At 37.1% G+C, this 18,862-nt stretch overlaps 1 protein-coding gene across 39 annotated transcripts in view; it reads right to left on the reverse strand.

Annotated features, from left to right (window-relative positions):
- ryr1b (ryanodine receptor 1b (skeletal)) overlaps positions 1-18,862 on the reverse strand; it is a 245,403-nt gene that overhangs the window by 167,972 nt on the left and 58,569 nt on the right. For 35 of the 39 annotated variants that reach the window (XR_015514412.1, XM_087292511.1, XM_087292547.1 and 32 more), the window contains 7 exons: positions 18,467-18,568; positions 16,329-16,349; positions 12,828-12,902; positions 12,657-12,735; positions 10,199-10,311; positions 10,017-10,116; positions 9,799-9,895 (listed from right to left, as the gene is read on the reverse strand). Coding sequence is in view for 37 of the 39 variants with exons in the window: in XM_087292511.1 (XP_087148637.1) it covers positions 9,799-9,895; positions 10,017-10,116; positions 10,199-10,311; positions 12,657-12,735; positions 12,828-12,902; positions 16,329-16,349; positions 18,467-18,568 (587 nt within the window). In the remaining 2 variants the exon portion in view is untranslated. 39 annotated transcript variants of the gene reach the window in all.

Below are 18,862 nucleotides of genomic sequence, written 5' to 3' on the forward strand. Positions count from 1 at the left end.
CACCCCGTGTACCCGTCGCCAATGGGCACATACCTGCTGCTGAATGGTAAAAATCCGCTGCATACGTGTGAACCTCTTTCGAACTTTGAACCCCTTTAAAATCTGGGCCCAAGTGCGAGAACTCGCTCACAGCCGTCAGGTCAACCCCAACAGACAGTCAGGTCACCGAGGTCGCGGGAAACTGCTGGAACCCGCGAGAACCCAAACTCAACAACATAGACGGGGTCAAGGTCGCTACTCTGCAGCCTTCAAACCAGCTAGCAACCCCAACGCTTGCTGCCCCAGGCCTCAAAGGGCTTAATGTTAAATAACCGGACTGTGAATGACACTGTACTTGCACTGTGAGTAGACAACCCAGCAGCCATTAGCTTCGCACTGTGCGACACTCCGCTGAACACACCCCCAGACCTGTGTTCAACTAACAAGCATACACACTACTGTCCTGATACATCTTCAGGCATATATATAGACACCTTTAACGACTGGTGATAGGCACCCACACTTCTCACAGCCAACAACAATGGCTGTCACCCTCAAAAGCCCCACTCAGGCCAGACCATGCCAGAGGTCTGCTCCGTCATCAGCAAACAAGACTCTGTGGTGCCAGCCTATACAAACAGGTGCTCTATATGGCTCTCCATATGAAAGGCCGAACTCTAAACCATACATTGGGTATTCTTCCAACCAACAACAGAAGGGGCATAAAACTGGGCCTCAACCTGGAAGCCATACCCTAAATTGAACTGTCCTCATGAACAGTATATGTCTTGTGTAATAGCTGCATGGCAACTGACATAAAAATCCCCAAAGACTACCTACTGGGACGATTGGTCAGCTACGAGTTCCATGACTTGGATTTCTTGGGCCAATTAGTGGCCTCACCCTACATGCAACGACACCAGAGGGGAGCTTAGAAAACACAGACTATACTATTCCATTCCAGCTCGCCACACTCACGTCTGTCTTACCAGTAAACAAAGAACCGGTAGGCAGAAGTGAGCTCACAGAGGACTAACTCCTTGCCGTGTGCCCAGCCACTTGTCACCCCATCACTAACATGGATGAAGACAGGGCATTTTCCTCAACAGGACGGATATGCTGAGGCCACGCAGGATGATGTCAACCGACAAACGTCAGCACATCCTGTATGACTACAACGGTGTCCTCGCTAAAGACTCTCTAGACTGCAAGTTCCACTGACCTTCAGATGGAAATAACCAACTCCATGCTGGGAAAAGGACATCGGGCTATGCAACAAAACCTGCTCGGCACCCATCTGGCCCGTCCTCAAGCCCAGGGTCAAAGGGTGCCCGACCATAGAAAGCTAAATCAGCAAATGCGTTGTCACGAGGGCCAATGACACCACTGGAACAGGAAGTGCCCAGAACTCAAGGACCAACCATCTACTCAACGCTTGATGTGGTCCCCGCCTTCGGGACAATACCTGTGCATCCAAATGACCAGCATAAGCTAGCTTTCACCTTGAACAACAGACACTAAACGATCATGAGGTGCCCCGTCGGCTAGGCCAACTCACCAGCCGAAAGCAACACCCTCCTGAACAAAGCATATCCAGATGCTTATGTTAGAGGCAACCTCATCTACGTTGAAGACATCCTTAATGAAAGTACCACCGTGTCTGGCCACTCAAAGGAGATAGACCATGGCCTACAACAGTTGACTGTGGCTAGCGCAAAGACTACCGCCTAGCAAGGTCTCTGAACTGAGCGGCTCCCTAAGGGGGTGCAACTACTCCAGACACGTCATTAAGAACTGTTCAAAGACTTCTCGACCCGTGACCACCCTGTCAAAAAGGGCTGTCCTTCTGTTTGACGGAAGGTCAACAGCTGGCCACGATTGAAGTGAGATAACGTCTGGGCATATGCAAGTAAGACACTCCTTGCGCCAGAAGGCAAATACTAAGACTGTGTAACAACATCACTCTGCACGGTGGGTGCCATTTCAACAGCTATTCTCCAACTTCTTTGGAGCACAGAAGCCATCATAGACACCTGCCACCAACCTGTCATGTTACTGAACAGTCAGCACATCCGGGATGGCATAAAGACTAACGCCAGTACAGCCATGCGGCCGATGGCCCCCTAGGGCCACTGTATTGACACTTGTTACACCTTAAGCCACAAATCCACGCTGGGTAACAGCATAGCTGTTTACCAAGACTGTACAACTGACAGACAATTGGCAACGCTGTAAAGGAGGAACCCCAGCCACCTCTGCCAACCTGTCATTCAAGTACTCCCAAGTACTGGGATGAGAATGCGTGCCAAGGTATGCCCACAACCTGTGTCGATGGATGCTCCCACAACCACCGCAGTATGCAGAAATGGCAGCCACCATTGTAACCCTTCAAAGCACAGCAGCCCATGACATCAGAGTGCACTTAGCTGCAGACTCCAACTTGCTAGACTCTGTTTCACGTTCCACCTCCCAGGGGGGAAACAAAAGGCTTCAGAACTGCCCACCACAAGCCCGTGAAACGTCAACACTTTTTCTTCTTCCCAACTAGGCAACCACAACACTGACAACCACATCATGGTCGTCTACAGAAGAAGATGAGAACAGTTCAAACTTTCAGGCACTGACGAGGACCTGAATGACTGGACCGGTGCCCTTACCAAGAAGGTGCATCACACGGTGGACCATGGTCACCACCCAACCAAAACCCCGAGATCTGGCAGCTGTAACCGGCAGCCAACAACCCTGCCTAGCCTAGCTGCCACATCCAATCTCACCAGCCCGACAAATGTCGCAAACGACATTGCAACCACGTAGGCATCTGACTCCTCACGTCAGACCAGTTTTATTTTTTTTCTTTTACTTTGTCTCTTGTTTTGTTAGTTTTCCACCACTCACCCCACCTACCACCCGATCCTGCTGTTTGACCTCAGCTTCAACACAGATGTCACTCAACACCTCCTACATCTTAAAAAAAAACAGGTGCGTGTGAATCCTTTTTGGGTTGTCCCTGAAGACCCCACGACACAACAGTTCGTGCTGCCTCAGAGCCAGAGGGGGGTAATGCTAATGTACTGACCCTGCACACAGCAAAACATGCCCAGGGCGCTGATTCACTGAGCACCACAGCAACAGAGAAACCATACTCTCATGATCAGACGCCCAGATGGATCGGGCGGGACACTTCCATGGGCTCACAAGGAGCAACAATTTTTTTTTTTGTGTTTTTCTCTCCTTCGCTTTCTCTTCCCTTTGAACTCATATGCCAGTACACCAAATGGGTAGAGTGTCTCTCAGCACCGACGACACAGCCCAGACCATGGCATATCTTCTGATGATGTAAACAACTTGGACAGAGGCACCCACCCTGCACTACCAACATCACACAGGAAGGGCAAAGACTCCTGGTTGTATACGCTTAGCTGCATAGCAGCCAACCCTCAAACCTACGTATCACAACCAGAGTAACAAAGACTGGGCCACAAGCCAGGAAAGGGGGTAGAGACCCTGCAACCGGTGTCACCGTGGAATGCCCAGCCAAGCACAGTCATCACAGACACCACCTACTCTCTCCCCTGTTCCCTCTCTCTCTCTCTTCCTTTTCTACACAGGATACAGCCACGATCCTGTACCTGAGTCTCACCAGAAGACCAATGCAACCTCACAACTATACTCCTCTATCACTCATCTCTGGAAAACTGCGGAACAACTACCACTCCGTGCCTCCCGACAACAGGGAAGCACACATTAACAAGGGCCTCGCCATTCAATAAGATGCAAGCACCAGTGGACAAGTGCACCCCTGACCTCCCCCTCAAAGCTTTCCTGCGTGAAACCAGGAAAGGGGGGGAAAGAGCATGAAGAAACTAAGTCAAAACTGCTTGAGTCTAAGCCACGACTCGTCGACCCAGCAACGGAGGTCGAAGGAAACTCACCTCCAACCCATCCTGTACGTCAAGTTAGATTTCAACCAACAAGGTTTTCTCCGAACCTTCTTCGTTGCAAAGGGGGGATATATGTAGCGTACAGTCCACAGATTAAACTTCTTATTGATTTTATCACGGTCTGGCTTTGGTCAGAAGATTTTACGACTCCTGGCTTCAAGAAGTCTGGATTTTCCTGACAGCTTAAGTTGTTCAGGGGAACTGGAGAGATAAGCAGGAGAGCTTCAAAGACATTCCTGCCCAAATACCCCCCCCATGTTTGGTACCGATGGGTTTCTGCTGACATTTTACAGCACATGATGCATAGAGAAAAATCATAACTAGCATTGCCTTATTCTTTAATCCCCTGTATTAAATGCCTGTCCGCATGCTTTGGGCGGACACTCAAATTTGCATACGAGGGACCTCGAGACAAAGAAAGGGTTCGCGCGCAAACTTTCCCCTGAAATCATTGGTCAGAATGCTGTACGGGTTGTCACGTGATCCGCAGGTATAAGCACACTTCCCCCCAAACATCTGGGCAGAAAGAGAACTTCCCAAAAAGGAACATCATTGACGGTGGCCCTCGGGCCACACGTGGCTTTCTAAGCCGCATGGACTTTTTCCCGCCACGCTTTCTTTATTTTCCGGCAAAGTAAATTCAGTTTAAAGTTTGCGATCGTGTTCGTCCGAACTGCATTACAAACTCCACGCATCAAAGGACATCAAGAGTAGTTTCATCACGACGGAAGAGAGACGCATAAGAGAGACCGCCAGACATGAAAGACCAGGTGATTTTAGTTATGCGATTAAGCTGTGCCCCTTTTATCAAAAAGATGTTTTTTATAACCTTGGTGGTCCGTAATGGTGCGTGTGGAACTGAACGTTTTGTCACTCTTTAATCTGAAATCTATATTTTCTAGCTTTACTATTTCTCTTTGCTGTTACACGTTCTATAGACTTGATATCTCCACGTGGTTTACCTTTGTTTTGTGTTTAATCTATGTTTGTGCGTTTGTTTGTTCGTTACGTCTGACTAGTCAATAAATTCCATTATAATCAAATGAATTGTATTGTTTGCCTCACGAGAAAATGTCACTGACATACAGATTCCCCTGCCTAGCTATTATAAGTTGTTTAAAACCTTTGAATGATTAATCTACTTCACAAGAAGTAGCAATTAAATTCCCTTTTTCTAAATGAATAGATTACAGTGTCCGCTCGGAAGAGCGGCGGCTCTGCTTGTGTTCGTTTGGTCAAATTGACAATAAATTGATCCGGAATATTAATGATTAATAATAATTCGTTATTGTTGATAATTAATATTCATAATTTGGGAATCCGCTCGGTCACGCGAGCATGATCATTTACAATCATATGTTTGTTTGACCAAACTGACTGAAGCTTAAGCCGGAATATTAATAATTAAGAATAAACCGTTATTGTTGATTATTAATATTCATAAAATGAGCTAATTTCATGCTACAACTCTGAAGCTCCGAACAAGTGTAGCGCTCGGATAATCTGTGGCCTGCACACATAACAGATGCATAATGGTGGCGTGCGAAGTCAGACTGGCACTGTCTGTATGAAAAGTAGCGTTAGGAAGCACTTTTGCTTTAGTGATGTTGAAAGGGAAAGATCTTGGGCAAGAGCCTCAGCCTTCCTGAGAGAACACACATTGAAGGTAGCAGCATCATGGCTAGAAGCAGAAATTAGCTGGTTGGGTGTTGCAGAGGGTCAATTAATGCTTTAAATGTACAGTCATGTAAAATAGTTAGAACACCCTATAAAATTTTTATGTTTCGAATTCAGGATATACATATCATCTACTTTTTGGCAGATATCAAAATTTAGGAAATAAAACCTCAAATGAGCAATAGTATGTACAATAGCATACAAAATGAGGAGCCTTTAGGGGTGTGACAAACAAAACCTGTTTAATTAAAATTGGGTCATGCAACAAGACAATGATCCTGTCTTTCTGTCACCGACTCGGTCCCAGTCATTCAACTCTCTGGCCAGTAGAGGCATTTACATTACATAGTAGCATTACATCATCCACTTAAACTGATTGCGCACACACCTGCTCTAAATCCCGTTAATGACCCGCACCACCTGTTATAAGCCACGCTCAAACACCAGTCCAGTGCGAAGTCTTGTTCTGACACGGCTAACATCTCTGAGCATTATTCCCTTGCCTGATCTCCTGTGTATTACCCCGGACTGTTTCTGACTTTGAGTTATCTTCTGCCTGCCCCGAACCTCGACCTACGCTTGTTATATGGACTCTGAACCACGCCGCCTGCCACTGACCCATGCCTGTTATATCACACTGTGTCTGTCAGCCGCCAGCCCCTCGACCATTATTGCATACTGTTGATGTGAGTTCGCACTTTAGTGCGTATTGTATAAATGTGATTGAACTGTGTCTATTAAATACTGCAAATGGATCCCTCCGTATCAGTCAGGTTTTATCTTCTAAAAAGACCTTCCAAGGACCATATAATGTTTTTAACTTTTTTAATTGATTTATTTTTGTCCTGACATAGAAAACCATGAAATTCAATTAGGCATCCTAACTTTTTCACATGACTATGTACTAGTTTGAGTTCAGTTAAGTTCAGATAAATTACTGGAAATAGCTAAATTTTGTCATTACATAATTAACATTGCAGTTAGATGATCTTTAAAGTTGTAAAGTTGTCACACTAAGCATCTACAATGCTCAAACCCACTGAGCTGAGAAACAACATAGTGACAATGAAAACTGTTATGTGAGGAGCCACTCAAATGCTTACAACATTTTCAGCAGCGGCTACACATTTTTAATATATGTTTATAACAGTTTTAAGAAAGCATATGTGTCACTTCTGTAGGGCGTCAACGGATCCTTCCAGAACCAAACAAGTCACAGACTATATTATCTTTAAAGGATTGGTTGGTGCCTACATGTCTGAGCTTTTGTTTTTTATTTTCAAAGCAATCCACAGGCACCCAGCAAAAAGTTATCTACAGGATGGCTTGCCAGTCGCGATCACAAATTGGTGCTAATTAACTTTACATCTTAACACAATAAAAGAGGCTACACTCAAAGACCCCCCAAACCAGTTTTTGAGAATGCTCAGCAAAGCCTCTTTGTTTGCGCCTGCAAATGGCATCTGTGAGGAATACACATTCTAGGCAGACCAAGCTGAGATCAGAAAAGCTTTCAAAGTTAAAATGAAAATTCAAGTAAAACTGTGTTTATTTGAGTATTGTATGTTTGCTTTAAGTTTCTGTAAGTTTTTGTGTGTACATGTTCCATGTGTTTAACAAAACTGTTATGGATAGTAATTGAGTTATAGCCCTCGGTGACAAATGAAATCTACAGAATTTTTTTGAGAAATACTTTATTTGTGTCTATGTTATGAGACTTTATTTTAACAACTATTCTATCGCGGCACCCACACAATGTGCCAACCTGGCCTTCTAAAGGAGGGAATTGGGGTGTGACCCCACCCCGCAGCTTCTCTGATTGGACAATCATTGTGTAGGCCCAGCCTATACCAAAGCATATAAAACTTTGAACAAAGGAAATTTCTTTGTCGTCTTGTGCTGGTCGTCTTTGCCTGTCGTCATCTCTGTTGCTGCCTGGATGTCGCTTTTCTCGTGCTGTGGCCGTTACATCACCTCGCCGGAAGCCTCGTTACATCACGGAGCAGACCGTGACCTTCCCTTGCTGCCGACTCGACCACCGATCTGCTTGTGCAACCGCTTCAACAACAAGTTGAAGTCATAACTACAGAAACCCCAGCAAGGACTTCGAATGCCACCTTGTCCAACATCTTTTTTCCCTAGCAACCAACTCTAAGCTTCCCTGAAAGTAAGTATACTCCTCTTCACCGATGAGGGAATTCCAGCACGTCATTGAAGTTGCTACACAGACCAATCAGCTTCGCCGGGATTTCCCTTTGGACAGGTCAAGAAAGCCAAAATTCCATCAGAATACAAGTAACACAAACAAGGTTTCTATCCATTGCTGAAACTGGTGTGAATTAAGTAGTAAACAATAGCGAAATTCTCTGCTTTCATGGTTTCTCTCAGGTTGCAATGCTAAGAACTTAGCAAATGCTAGAAGTTGAATCCACTCAGTCATCACTCTCTTCAAACTGCTTGTGTGTGTGTGTATGTATGTGCGTTTTTTATGTAGATTAGTATGTTGTGTTATAAAGTAGGAATAAACTTTTGTTTAATTTTTAAGATCCATGTTGGTGTTTTGTGTGCTTTATAAGTTAATGCCTCAGCTTCAGATACTGCTACCTTTCTCATTAAATGATTAGATACTGTTTTGTTGGTTGTGTTACAGTAAATATTCTGTTTGCTGGACAAATGCGTAGGTTAAGTGTAAGCTTTGAATAATTCTATGTGAATCATGTTCAAATCTTTACATTCGAATCCCTAAAGTTTAAATGTGATTTAAACCAAAGAGCTGATTCTTTTACTTCTATAAAGCCTTAATGACCGGGATCTGTAACATTAAGACAAGAAACCTGTTGTTCTCATTTGAGAATCCCTAATTTAAACCCTTTACAGTAACTTGCTTTTTTAACATTTTTTCTTTGGTTAAACTGTGTTCCTGACATTACCTTTTGAGTGTTTTGTTTCAACGAGAATGTAATGATTGTATAGTGACAACCAGAGTCGGATCCTAATGCAGATTTTAATAGAATCGTTAGGCAGTCAAGGTTCAAAACAGACAGTAGCATGCAGATAATCCAAAGGGTAATCAGTAAAGAGGTGAAAGATTGTGGCAGGTGGCAAAACAAACATAAACATAAAAAGGGTCAAAACAAGGCTAGACTAGACTAGACAGAGAAATATTTGTAAATGCTCACTACAGTGAAAACAAGACTCAGTCTGGATGTGTGTGTGGGATTGGTGTGTATAATCTAAGCAATCAGTCTTGATCAGCTTCAACTGGGTGTGTGTGATCAGGAGGTTAACTGAACAGGTGTGTGACTGACAGGCATGATGGGATTTGTAGTTTGGTAAAATGGCAGGGTGTGTTCTCCAACAGCCTGCAAAGGCAACACTACTGGTGATCACAACAGATTAGAGCTGAAGATCTTTACCCGGACCTGAAGGAACTAGGGGTTGTGCTGAGCTTGCGCTCGCGTTCCGGCTTGCACAGTAAATGAATGGTCATGTGATGCATTTCGATTAGCGCGAGAAAGTAATCAAATCGATTGTACCAACTTCAAAACACATCCCTTCAAAGGTGAAACAAATGATGACGCAGAAGTCAAAAAGAGTGAATTTTGCAGAGTGGGAAAATGTACAGCAAGCTGACAGGGAAAATGACTAGAGTACTTGCTACATTGAAACTGCTGTAATGGAAAAACAAATGGACCAGCGATCAACGACCCAGCGACCTTCTTGCTGTGAGGCGACAGCACTAACTACTGCACCACTGCTTCGCCCAATCATTCAAATACCCATCATAATTTAGAATTTATTTAATTTAATTTGTTATAAAAGACTTATTTTTATTGGTGTGTTGGCCAATTTAACAGCTATGTGAATGTACCAAGGCCTATTTAGAGTGCTAAGATGTTACAATGTTACAGAGAACTTTTTTTTTTGTTTCGACTTCTGAGTGGCCTACAGCCTACAATTGCTATGAATAAATTATGTTAAAACACGTATAAACAACTTATTCTTGAAAAAGGCAAAAGAGCTTTGTGCATGTGCACGTTTGAATACTGTCTGGCTGTAAACAGGTTCGTGATTTAATCCAGGAATCATAGACTCAAAATGCTAATAAAGGATTTACTGCATGAAGGGATTCATTAAAACACAAGGTGTTGTGTGTGAAATCGCTGAAATGCAGTCAAGATTGAGAGCACTGTTGTCTTACTTGCGCTCCTCCTCTCCCTGATCAGGTGTTGAGATAGCCAGACACTCATCCATGTGACCATGAAACAGTCTTAGGACATGACCTCCAGTTAAGTACCCTGAAAATATAGCAATTTAAAGCTCAAGCATCTTTTGCGAATTACAGATATATTTCAGCACATTTATAATTTAACATTTTTTTTTTATCTATAATGATTGATAATCTTGCTGAAGTCTCACCCTCTGCCAGCTCGCAGCCTGAACAGACTGGATTCATGTTCCATAAGGTCTGCATGAAGGAGGCATCAACCATCAGGTCTCCACTGGCGTATGACAGATGCTGCAAAAGTCATCACAGGCATCAGCTATGCAGAGGTTTGTGTTTGATATTGCTGGTTTGCCAAGGATTCAGGAAGTCTTACAAGATATCTCTCGGATGACACGCTGACAAGGATCAGGTCGTCTCCTACTCTGACCTTCTCACCCTCGGATCTCTGTTTGGATGCAGGATGGATGGTCCACCAACATGCTTCCCCTGAACACAGTAAAAAATAAACTGTTAAATTATTCTAACATACATTTGTTTGATATACTGACACAATTAAAATTATATAATGTTTTATTTTGCAACAACAAAGGTATTTTATGTAAATATGCAAGACGTCTGATTAATTAACTGATTTACTGTTGGTAAATAAGAATAACGAAGAGCAGTAAACAGTAATGCAAATGAAACCAAAGTATTTGCACTATTAACCAGCATGTGGCTGTAATTACGACGACACATTCAAGCAATAAATATAAATAAAACAATACAATATTGGCACTATTAATCAGAATGACAAGCTTATTTGTTAAGCTAAATACCAAGATCTAATAATAATAATAATAATAATTATAATAATAATAATAATAATAATAAAATAACTATTATTATTATTACTATTAGTAGTAGTGGTAGTAGTAGTAGTAGTAGTAATAGTAGTAGTAGTAGTAGTAAAATAAATAATTATTATCTTTATTAAATAATAATAATAATAATATTAATAATAATAATAATAATGATAATAACAATAATAATAATAATAATAATAATAATAATAATAATATTTATTATTATATAAAGATAAAAACTTATTTTAAATAATCACATTTTAAAATAGTATTTATAATGATAATAATTATTATTAATATTATTTTTGTGGTAGTAGTCGTAGTATAATAAACAAAAAAATATCATTATATTTATTAAATAATAATAATAATAATAATAACAATAATAATGATAATAATAATATAAATTATTATTATTATTATTATTATTATATGAGGATAAGTATTATTTTATTTAATCATAATAAAAAAATATTTATAATATTAATAATAATAATAATAATAATAATAATAATAATTATTATTATTATTATTATTATTATTATTATTATTATTATTATTTTTATTATTATTATTATTAATAGTATTATTATTATAATTATTAGTAGTAGTAAGGGTAGTAGTAATAGTAGTAGTAGTAGTTGTAGTAATAGTATAAACAATGAATAATTATCATTATATTTATAAAATAATAATAATAATAATAATAATAATAATAATAATAATAATAATAATAATAATGATAATAATAATAATAATTATTATTATTATTGTTGTTGTTATTATTATTATTATTATTATTATTATTATTATTATATAAAGATGAGTATTAGTTTTATTAATCATAAAACCAATTATTATTTATAATAATAATAATAATACTTATTATTATTATTATTATTAGTTGTAGTAGTAGTAGTAATTGTAGTAGTAGTAGTAAACAATGAATACTTATCATTATATTTATTAAATAATAATAATAATAATAATAATAATAATTATTATTATTATTATTATTATTATTATTATTATTTTCCCAGAGATGGGTTGCGGCTGGAAGGGCATCCGCTGCATAAAAACTTGCTGGATAAGTTGGCGGTTCATTCTGCTGTGGCGACCCCGGATTAATAAAGGGACTACGCCGACAAGAAAATGAATGAATGAATGAATGAATGAATGAATGAATGTATTATTATTATTATTATTATTATTATTATTATAAGTATTATTTTTATTAATCATAAAAACAATTATTCATAATAATAATAATAATAATAATAATAATAATAATAATAAAATAATAATAATGGATATTATTATTATTATTATTATTATTATTATTATTATTAATATTATTATTATTATTATTATTATTATTATTATTATTATTATTATTAATAGTTGTAGTAGTATAAACAATGAATAATTATCATTATATTTATTAAATAATTATAAAAACAGTTATCATTTATATTAATAATAATAATAATAATAATCATAATAATTATTATTATTATTATTATTATTATTATTATTATTATTATTAGTAGTAGTAGTAGTTGTAGTAGTATAAACAATAAATAATTATCATTATATGTATTAAATAATAATAATAATATTAATAAGCATTATTAATATTATTATTATTATTATTTTTATTATTATTATTATTACAACTACTAATTATTTACGTTTTTCATCAGATAAAATAATGCAACTAATACTTGTAGTAAATAAAATAAAGTAAAATATAATGAATAAATGTTTATTCCTGTTACACACAAAATAACAGTAGTACTAATAGTTTTTTTTTAAGTATTAAACACAGTCCAGCATGTCAGTAAACATACTGTATTTAAATTTTTTTTTTTTTTTTAACTGGATTGCCTTGAACAAACACAACACAACATAAGATCCACACATTGGTCTTGATCAACAATGAAATTATTTGATATTTATCAGGATATATCATGACACAGAAAGTACCTGTTGCATCCAACTGCAGGCCCACATCAAAGGCCAGCTTGTCTGTTAGTGAACGTGATGTCGTCAGGCAGCTAAGATACTGCAATACAGCAGAACACACACATCTTCTTAATAACAATGACAACAAATGAAACATTGGTAAATGGTGAAGACTTGTCATGCGTTTCTGACCATGCTAGAATGGTAGTGTCTCAGGAGGATGGCATGACCATAGAGCAGCGTTCGGTGTCCTCCTCCCTGAGATGACTGTAGATAAAAGTACATGACAGAAAATGAAGTTAAAAATGTTTTCATATCAGTAAACAGTGCTGTGAGGGCTCAGAAAAGTTGGCTATGTTTGATGATTTTAAATAGGAAACTGGAGATCCATCTTTTTGGTGACATGATGACAATAAAAGAGACAAAACAGTGGACATTTTAAAACTAAAAAAGCATTGTTATGAAGGGAGAAAAGAAACGAAAATACCAAAACTTCCTTCACATCCGTTCACATTCACAGGAAGTGGGTTACAGTACCATGAGGAGAGCATACATAAGTACAGAAACACTCAATGAAGAGTAGAGTCAAAGGTCACACCAAACCAGGTGGATTCACATTCTTCCGCCACGACGACAACAAACACATCCTGTGGACGGCTTACCTTTTCTCAACATCCAGTAAGGTTTAAAAGCAAGAGAACACAATTATTGTTGCTATTAGTGAGTTTATTTCTAAAGTATCATTCTATTTATGAGTATGATTACATAATGATGAGAGAGAGAGAGAGCACCACAGCAGACCTGAAAGAAAACTCGATTGTTAATCAACCGTACGTCGCTCCAAATTCAAATACGACTTTCTATTCCTCTTTCTATATATAGGATTTACTGAAAGTTACTGCTAGTTTTTTTGCTATGATATTGGACCACTTTATGAAAATTAAGCTTATGTAAATTCAAAAGAATTATGTAGATTCTCATTTCTATCCATTTTGAATCTCAGGTTTATGTACATGAACAGATGTTAATAAGCGTGGGGGATTTTTTAATTAAAGTAAGTGGTTGGATTTCAAACCAGTTGACTACTCACGCTATCTGTAAGATATTGTATTATTACAAAATATTTATAATTTCCACTAATAGGGAAAATGTAATATTGATGTAATATATTTATGGATAAAGCAACCACATTCTTTAACAGAACTTAAATCCATCATTTTTCAGGACTGACTGTAACAAAAAAAGCTTTTTACAAATAAACCTAATTTCACTTCTTGATTACTTTAGTGAGTAAAGTTTAGTCGTTGTTGTAGTAGGAATGTAGGCTTCCATTCTTTCTTCTATTATTAACGTTGCATTTTTAAACTGCTGTGTGAGGACATTTTGAGACTCAGTTAGTACACAGTTAGACCATTTAGTAAGTGCAGATGTCAATATTAAACACTGAGTGGGAATCCTGTTCCACAGAAAGTCATACATGTTTGAAGTGACATAAGGGTGAGTAAAGAATGACAGAATTGTCATTTTGAGGTGAATCAACCACAATGTTGTATATTATATTGAACTGAAATATGGCAGATATTATTTTCTCGTGTTGTCATTGATCTCCCAAATCCATGACTTGACGTCATTCTTAATAATATACCCGATAACAATCTGTCTTTGAGTTATGCTAACCACAAACATCCTTTTACACATACCTTGTGTAAAAACCCACTTAAATCTCTTGAGGTTAGTTTGGTAATTGATTTCAGTGATTTGGCAACTGTTAAACATTGACTTGAAAATGATTTTTCAAAACAATGGTTTAGCTGGTTTCCAGCAAAAAAAATAAAAATAAAAATAAAAATATATATAAATGAATAAATAAATAAATAAATAATCATACATAAAAATAATAATAAAAAAAATAATAATTGTGTTTCATTTGAAATTACACTAAACTCAAACACTAATTGGCTGAGTGTATAAGTGCAGATAGTACATCCTAGCCTTTGTATGTATGTATGTATGTATGTATGTATGTATGTATGTATGTATGTATGTATGTATATATGTATGTATGTATGTATGTATGTATGTATGTATGTATGTACACTCTCAGAAATAAAAGTACACGAGCTGTCACTGGTGTGGTGCCTTTTCAAACTGTACAAATTTGTACCTAAAAGGTCCATATTAATACCTCAAGGGTACATATTACCTAAAAAGTACAAAGGTGTTCCTTTTAATTTTTTTAGGCACTAATATATACTTTTGGAGTACCAATAAGGACCCTTTGAGTACAAATGTGTACCTTCTGAAAAGGTACCACCCCAGTGACAGCTTGTTTACAAGAGTGTTTGTATGTATGTATGTATGTATGTATGTATGTATGTATGAAGAAATATGATGTACCATAAATGTTGAGATGTACAAAAAAATGCTAAACTTAGAGGAGATAACATTGTGAAAGCAATGTCATGTCATTTACATCAACAACCTAGTCAATATATTGTTTCCAACTACAAAAAATTGTCAATAAAAGCCACTTTGCTACACTTTCCATCATATAAAAGTATAAGAGGAGAGATTATTAAGTGGTAGTTTACCAAAAAACAAACATCTACTCACCAGGTTAAATTGAATTAAATTGTAATGTCATAATTTTCAGTTAAGGTTAAGTCTCATTACGGTCTCATTATATAATTTACAAAAATAAAAAATATGCAAAAAATAAGCATTTTTTTTGGTAAGACATTAAATTGCTCAATTAAACATTTAATTACAGTTGAATAAAATGTACTAAAACACATTTAAATATTTAAATAAACGCACTATATAGTAAGATGTTTTGGAAATCTGTGTAAAAGATGGCCAGTAATGAATGTCAGGGTATGTTTAGACAACAAAAAATCAATAAAAATAGCAATACTACAGCACTGGTACAGCAATGTAATCTGCAATTTTTGTTAAAGTTGTCAACTATCTACACTTCTTTTTAAGTCTGACATCACACATTCCGTCTTAAGTTCTATCAGATGTAAAAAGTAAATATGAAATGCTGCTAACATAAGCTCATAAAGTTCTGTAAAAATATTGACTACTTCGTATTGCTTTTATCCCAACCCAGGTTCATTCTGAAAACGTACCTCTATATAATTTTTTTAAGAGCACCAAATACGTCCCAAGAGCTACGTTTTTTTTTGCAGCTTTTGTTTTCGCGAATCCACGAGAGACCACTGTGTATGCTTTTAGAGATATTTTTAAAGACCTTCACTCAAAAGTTTTAGTCTGAAGGCCCAAAAAATGCCATTATGATGTAAACGAACCACAGAAATGCATACAAATTGTTCAGTTTTTTTTGTTGAAAACGGTTTCATGCATGTATAACATTTGTCATGTAACATGCCCGAGCTCATCTTACACACTGGAATGCTCTCTCTCTCACTCACTCTGTCTTTCTTACACACTTATACACACAGACTAGTTGACACTCGAAATGCCATTTGGACAGCAAATGGGATTTCAACTCCAACCAAACCAGACAGAGTGGGGAACAGATGACAGCGGTCAAAGATCAGACAGAAGGAAAGGTTTAGGGGTAGTGAACATTTCATCCACACTGAACACCGAGTAAGAGATTTAGGAAGAAAGGAGAGGAAGGGTGCTGCGGTTTGAAGGAATAAAAGTATGATGAGACATGAGACATACCCATTTATCCAAATCGACTGCCTAAAGTTGGCAGGAAAGGGAGATGAAGGGTCAGGAGAGAGACAAAAAGTACAGGAAAATAAGTTGTGCTAATAATTCTACCCTCTATTGGCTTTGGATGTCCCCATGCACCCCAATTAAATAAATAAAATAAAGATCAGTAAACTGCAACTGGTGGCTGGTGTATGAAAACAAAAGAAAGAATAATGGAGAAATTGGTTAGTATGAAAAAAGGGGGTTAGCATGCTTTCATCACAAAATATATTGATTACTGATATATTCACTTTTACATGGCTGTTATCATTCATAACTGAAGACAAACTAAAGTTTAAAGGTTTTAAACAATCTAAAACAAAGATGTTGTACGCTGTATACACTCATAAAATAACTAGAGCTGCTTGTTTGAATCACTTATTTAAAAATGAGTTGAAACAACACAATTCTTTAGGTTTGCTTTGAAACAACTTAATTGATTTATGTTTAATCAACTTAAATTCATAAAACAACTATCGAGTTACCTTCATCTATTTGTGTTGACACAACATGAAGGAATTGTGTGGAACAGAGGTCTGCATTCCCGCAGCTGTACTGCACTACTGCCAGATTTGTAGCGTTGCGGGAATCCATTTTCGAATAAAAAAGTAGCAGTAGGTAACTCTGGTGTAATTTTAACATGAGGGGGCGGTGTAACAATAAGGCGTTCCTGAGTCCTGATGTTATTTCGGAACAGCATATCTGTGATATCCTCTTTTTTTTGAGCACTAGTACTGCTAGTGCTAATGACTTTTACACATAATGAATGCATGACCAGTGCTTTCTGCATGTGCTTATTTTTGCACAGTCTTTGCACATATTCAATTCAATTCAATTCAGCTTTACTTGTATAGCGCTTTTACAATGTAGATTGTGTCAAAGCAGCTTCACATAAATGGTCATAGTAACTGGAACAGTGTAGTTCAGTCTTTAGTGTTTAAGTTCAGTTCAGTTCAGTTCAGTTTAGATCAGTTCAGTGTGATTTGAAATCATTACTGAGAGTCCAAACACTGAAGAGCAAATTCATCGCTGCGTAGCTCTACCAATCCTGAACCATGCAAGCCAGTGGCGACAGCAGAGAGGGAAAAAAAACTTCCCCTGAATCATCAACATATCATCTACATAACGATCCTCAGAGCAGGCTTAACCATGGCAGAGCAAACAGAAGATGCACTCTCCTTGAAGAATGTTTAGCTTTTATTAGAAAATGGTCAGTTTACTGTTAGGAAACCCACATCAGGCAAGTCTGATGTATGGGAATCATTTTGATGTGTCATAGATAAATATTTAAAAAAGAAAAAAAAATCAAGAGGGCTAATAATTGTGACTTTAACTTTGTTTTGTCTTTTAAAACAAAAAAAGTTTAACTTTAAAAAAAGTTAAAAAAAGTTTAACTTTAACTTTAATTGTCACCTTTTGATTAGCCCTGTCTAGCCCTCTTGATTTTTTTTTTCTTTTTTAAATATTTATCAAACAATGTTTGACAGAGCAAGGAAATTTTCACAGTATGTCTGATAATATTTTTTCTTCTGGAGAAAGTCTTATTTGTTTTATTTCGGCTATTTTTTTCCTCGATAGTCTACAGAACAAGCCATCAATATACAATTACTTGCCTAATTACCCTAACCTGCCTTGTTAACCTGATTAACCTAGTTAACCCTTTAAATGTCACTTTAAGCTGTTCAGAAGTGTCTTGAAAAAGATCTAGTAAAATTTTTATTTACTGTCATCATGGCAAAGATAAAATAAATCAGTTATTAGAAATGAGTTATTAAAGCGTTTATGATTAGTAATGTGTTGAAAAAATAAATGAAAAAATTAAACAGGAGTGCTAATAATTCAGGGGGGCTAATAATTTCGATTTGATTTTAACTGTGTGTGTATATATATATAATACACAATTTTAAATGATTAGGCTCAGTCTTTCTCATGACTAGTTTCTTAAACATAGTGTTTTTAGTGTATTTATGAACTCTTCAGTCTACATCACACTAGTAAAATAAAACCTTCTCATCAGTTATCTCTATCCTTATTTGATCATTCCTTTTCGTTTTGACCCTCTGCTTTTCAAATCCCTCCTGCTCAGAGCTCTGTGTGTCTCTCACCTCCGTCATGTCCACGGTGTTCGCCAGCATCTCCTGCAGAGCTCGAACCGACAGCGACTGCTCCAGCACAAACGAACAGATGGCCAGATCAGGGGGAACATTCTGAAGAACAAGACCAAGAAACATACAAATGACTCAGCATATTTAGGAACAAGAGCTTTGGAAACAGCTAGTAAAGCTCTTAAATTTATATTATTGTCAATAGGGTTGACTCCTCTAAATAATGCTTAATTCTTCCAAAATGACGTTGAAATAGGATGTGTTTGGGGGGTTAGGGGCAGGGGTATAGAATGCGAGGTCTGACAAAATTAGAAATATATATTAACAAATAATTAAATGTACAAATAAATGTATAAAAAATAATTATATATAAATAATTTATTTGGTAACAATTAT

The sequence above is a fragment of the Danio rerio genome, chromosome 18, assembly GCF_052040795.2.
Source record: "Danio rerio strain M-AB ecotype USA chromosome 18, GRCz13ab, whole genome shotgun sequence".
In the NCBI taxonomy this organism is placed as follows: domain Eukaryota; kingdom Metazoa; phylum Chordata; class Actinopteri; order Cypriniformes; family Danionidae; genus Danio; species Danio rerio.